This window comes from Enoplosus armatus, chromosome 6 (assembly GCF_043641665.1).
Source record: "Enoplosus armatus isolate fEnoArm2 chromosome 6, fEnoArm2.hap1, whole genome shotgun sequence".
Taxonomy (NCBI): Eukaryota; Metazoa; Chordata; class Actinopteri; order Centrarchiformes; family Enoplosidae; genus Enoplosus; species Enoplosus armatus.
Window position 1 is genome coordinate 7,896,750 of NC_092185.1, and position 5,099 is coordinate 7,901,848.

The following is a 5,099-nucleotide window of genomic DNA, read 5'->3' on the forward strand; positions in this document are numbered from 1 at the left end:
ACTTTGTCATAAAAAATATTCTATGGGTGTCAAAATGAAAAAATCTGTTGTAATTTGAAAAGAAATTGACAAAAAAAGAAAGAAAGAAAAGCAAAGAAAATATATAACTAAGTAAACTTTGTCCCTGCTCTGTATTGTGAAGGTGTTTGAGATATACGCTTTAGTTGAAAGTGACTGAACATTTGGCATCTGTATTATTTTTGTATTTGTTGGTTAATCTCAGTTTATACTGGTTGGGGTCATATTGATTTGCTGACCTTCACAAAATGTACTTGGCAAAACACAAAGTTTGACATATCATGTTGAAGGCAGGTAGACCTGACCCAGGGTCAGCATAACTTTTTATGACCACTACTTTCCACGTTTTATGTTTTTTTTCTCTCATGTGCTTGAAGAAAAACTAATAGTAACTTTCAAATGACCCTTATGATGCTATTGCTTATTTCATTTGGTACATTACCCTCATATTGACTTGTGACAGCACATGTATGGTTTTGTGTTTAAAAGACTACTTTTACACACTTGACACAGTCACATTTTATGCATTAAAAGAATGAACCCCGCTGACGATGCCTCACCAGAGCTGAAGGCATCATTTATGGTCAATAGCTGCAATGGTTTTCATTGACTTAGGGTTACATTCATCAGGTCTAATCGGGAGTGGCCAACAGAAGGGGCGGGAATGTATTGAAAGTAAACACGCTCACTGTATTATAAAAGTAGGTGCACATTTCAACCTTCCTTACAGCACCTAGTGAACTGTGCAGATCACTTGTGGAGCCATGGTGATGAAGTGTACTGCTGTGTGGCTTGTGGCACTGGCCTTGCTTGGCAGCGTCTGTGATGCTCAGTGGGGAAATAGTGATTACAAGCCCTCTCCACCTAGATACCAGAAGCCATCACCACCAGTGAGACAGGAGCCCAGCAAGCAGGCGCCTCAAGTGCCCCAACAGACAAAGCAGACATTTGAGAAACCACTCACCTGGAAATACCCTGAAGAGCCCAAGCCTGAGCCCCAACCCGAGGTGCCTTTCGAGCTGAGATATCCTGTTCCTGCTTCAACTGTTGCTGTCGAGTGCAGAGAGAGGGATGCTCATGTGGAAGTCAAGAAGGACATGTTTGGTATCGGCCAGTTCATCAATCCTGCCGACCTTACCCTGGGAGCCTGTGGTGCTATTTCAGAGGACAATTCTGCTCAAGTGTTGATTTTTGAAGCTGAACTGCATGACTGTGGCAGCACATTAGCGGTAAGCACAATGAAGATGCCAGTCACTGAAAAATAAATGGTACATTGAAATAAATATTAATCAAAACTATGGTCAAATACATTCATGTATGATGCTATTTGTTTGTACTAATATATCTTTTTAATAATTTCTTTGCTAGATGACAGAAGATTCCCTCATCTACACCTTCACCCTGAACTATAGACCCCAACCTCTGGGCGGTTCTCCTGTGGTGAGGACCAGCAGCGCTGCTGTAATTGTGGAATGCCACTACCCAAGGTATGTAGGTGTGGCAAGAAATAAATAACATGATTTTACATAAAAATCTTAAACTGATGTGAAATTCACAGCCCTTGGCCTAAGCACATGATGCACATTAATCTGAGAATTACTAGTTTTCTGCATTCTAAGGAAACATGTTTATCATCATCATCATTTAGGAAGCACAACGTGAGCAGCCTTGCTCTTAACCCTCTGTGGATCCCATTCTCTGCGGTTAAGGTGGCCGAGGAATTCTTATACTTCACCCTGAAACTCATGACTGGTGAGTTAAAGAACAGTTTTCTGCACATTTCAACTTCTGTGGAACTGTGATTTAAATATACATTTGTCAACATTTCTAAATTGTCATTATCTCATTGCACAGATGACTGGCAATATGAGAGGCCAAGCTACCAGTATTTCCTGGGAGACACCATAAATATTGAGGCTATCGTCAAGCAGTACTTCCACGTGCCCCTCCGTGTTTATGTGGACAACTGTGTGGCTACTCTTTCACCTGACATGTCCTCCAGCCCCAGATATGCCTTCATTGAGAACCATGGGTGAGGTGGTTTAAAGAGTTAATTGAAGTTGTTCTGTGCAGTGAGAATAGATGATCACAGACACAAAAACATTTTTGTCCATCCTTAATGTTATTTCATGTGTTTTTCTGCATGCAGGTGTTTGGTTGATGCCAGGATCACAGGCTCTGACTCCAAGTTCATGACTCGCTCTGCAGAGAACAAGCTTCAGTTCCAGTTGGAGGCCTTCAGGTTCCAGGGCGCTGACAGTGGACTGGTGAGCATCTCTCTGATTTAATATGTTCTGCTATACATCGAATGCAGCAGAATTACACGTAATAATAACCCAAACCCCATATTATTCCAACAGCTCTACATTACCTGCCACTTGAAAGCAACATCTGTTGCCTATGCCATCGATACTGAACATAGAGCTTGTTCCTACACCAATGGGTGAGTCTGCATGTGTGCATGTGTGTTAATGACAAAGTGCGACTGGAGAATCGTTTCTGTATTTATTGCTTGTACCTCCCTTTTTTTCCAGGTGGAAGGAAGCCAGCGGATCTGATGGAGCTTGTGGCTCCTGTGACACTGGTGGATTTGGACAATCTGGCACTGGCGGCGGATCTCTGTCTACTCCTGGAAGGAAGATCCGTGATGTGCATCAAAGTGAAAGTATGATGATAAAAAGTATTTGATATTATATGAGGAAAATTGAACAGTCAACATGTTACAACATTTTTTTTTTATCAGAGTTAATATTATGTTACCACTATCATGATGAGTTAACTTCTTACTGTATGCTTGCCTGCATTGTAAGACAGCCACCGTGGTGCTTGCTCTGACTCATGTCTTCTATTTTTCTTCCTTAGTTTTCGAATGGGAAGGTGATGTCACCCTGGGTCCCATCCCCATTGAAGAGAAGGTGATGGCTTAACTCAACTTCCTGCCATGGCTATGACCATCGAAATAAACATTCTCATTGGTTCATAACTGCCTATATGTTATTCTCTTGCTTCTTGTTAATAGTTAAGTTTAAACAAGGAAAGAAACCCCATTTACTCTTTTAAATGTAATCACAATTTAACATTTCAAAAAACATAATAAAAGTGTAACAGAAACCAGAAGGCCCGAGGATGAAACTCGTTTTACATTCCCCTCTGTGGAAGGATAAATGTTCCATATGGACCACATCTGCTCAGCTCACAGACTGTCAATCCCTCCATTTGATGGAAATAAAAATGCAATTGTGTGAAAGGCTTGTGTCATTCACCTTTACCTATTTTTCTCTTATGCTGTACACTGAACATACAGTAAATGACGAGAGGAATCATGTGATTTCCTATTAGTAAACATCCTAAAGTGAAAGAAAAAGAAAAGCCATCACTGTTTGTTACTTAGAGAATCCTGTTATTCAGTGAATGAAGGTCTAACATTATGGCGCAATACAAATGAAGCCTACTTGTTCTGTCAAAGGCTAGTCAGGTTTTCATCCAGTGAGTGAACATTTACCGCCCCCGTGTGGCACAAATGGTAAACTGCAGCTTAGCGATATACGCTTCAGCACCACCGGCAGTGAACAGCTCCTCACTGCTCCTGCTCAGTGCGGCACGATACCTCCTTAAGTCTGAGGTGAGATCCACTGATTTATTATTCATTTACAACCTGAGATCCAGTGGTGAACAGAAAGGAACTGAAAAACTGGATCATCTTAAAGCGATTCCAATCTTAAAACAGAATATACAAAATAAAATATACCTACATTTCTGTGTGTTTTCTGGAGAAAACGAAATGTTTGTATGGTTTATTATGATGATTATGCTTATAAAAAATATGCCTTTGAGATACATATAGGCTAGTAAATTATATGCCTAAAATGTAAATATGGATAACCAGATTATGTGCTTTTATTTACCTTCCATAATGCCATATACACCCCAGTTTGCAAGGCTGCACCACTCCAGGAAATGGATTAAACTACATCTATTATTATTTTCATGACAAGTTGCAGTACATACACATTGTTTTAAATGCATATCGCATGTGCACAGAGAAACTATAACACGTACATGTAGCCCCCAATTCGTTTTGCACCTTACAGATTTTCTTCTCGCATTTTATTTTGCGGCACTTTATTTGTAATCTTTCGTGTCCTGAGAATTCAGCAGTTCTTCCTTTAACTCTAACTCTAAATTGTATTTTTCATTCTGGCTGCATATTGATCTGTTTTGGTTCAATTCCTGTTGCTCTGTGCTTTTCTGCTGTCAGCACTTTCTCGTTTCTGTCTCTTTGCCTTTTGTAGCCTTCGTCGTTGTTTTTTCGGTGCCTGCTCAGATATTTGTGTGTTTATGGGCATCCGGATCAAGATGTTAATGGAGTCCAAAGAAATAAAAGCTAAACAATGAACAAAAGTCCATCTTATGCAGACTTAAAATCATGTAAACTTGCACAACATTGAAATACATGTCTTTTCCGGGAAGCCCCTGGATCCCCCTAAGGACCTCTGATGGCAAATGTCCCTGTCAGTGTCATGTCATAGTTAACACTTTACTGGAAATTGTGTTTCTACGCCACTGTTTTGCTGCTCGAGCCTGCATCCACTCATACGGTAACGGCACTGACGTTATATCGTCTCTGCTCCACACCCCCCTCCTCCTCCTCCTCTGTCTCTGCCTGTCTCCGCACTGCTGGCCCGTATCCGTAGTGTGTCACAGGCAGCATCACAGCAGCAGACATTTGGAGCGGAAGAACACGGACTGCGGTCGCACACTGCGCGCTTATGCTTCGCGCGGACGTATCGGGGGGAAAACCGGATTGTATTGTCATTTCCGCGGCGTTGTGCGTCGTCTCTGAAGATCGTTTCTGCCTCGACACCCCCTCCTAGCCTGCTCGTGTGGATGGTTGACTGCAGATTTGATGGTGCTGAGCAGGCTCGTCTGATCGAAGGCTTGCGGCCAGGGGGCATCTGCGGGGCCGCAGAGAGAGAGACACCTCTGTCCACGGCGGCGTCTGTCCTCTGCCCTGTGATTGTGAATGGACTGCGCTCCCTCCGTGATTTTCTGCAGTCGCTCTGAGTCATTTGTGGAAGAAG

General features: G+C 42.1%; 1 protein-coding gene across 1 annotated transcript; it reads left to right on the forward strand.

Moving 5' to 3' along the window:
• Positions 1-782: 782 nt before the first annotated feature.
• LOC139286083 (zona pellucida sperm-binding protein 3-like) lies at positions 783-2,945 on the forward strand. The gene is made up of 8 exons (XM_070906753.1): positions 783-1,247; positions 1,387-1,505; positions 1,667-1,770; positions 1,873-2,050; positions 2,168-2,285; positions 2,379-2,461; positions 2,553-2,683; positions 2,881-2,945. The coding sequence occupies exons 1-8, from the start codon at positions 783-785 to the stop codon at positions 2,943-2,945; spliced, it is 1,263 nt and encodes a 420-aa protein (XP_070762854.1).
• The last annotated feature ends 2,154 nt before the right edge of the window (positions 2,946-5,099 follow it).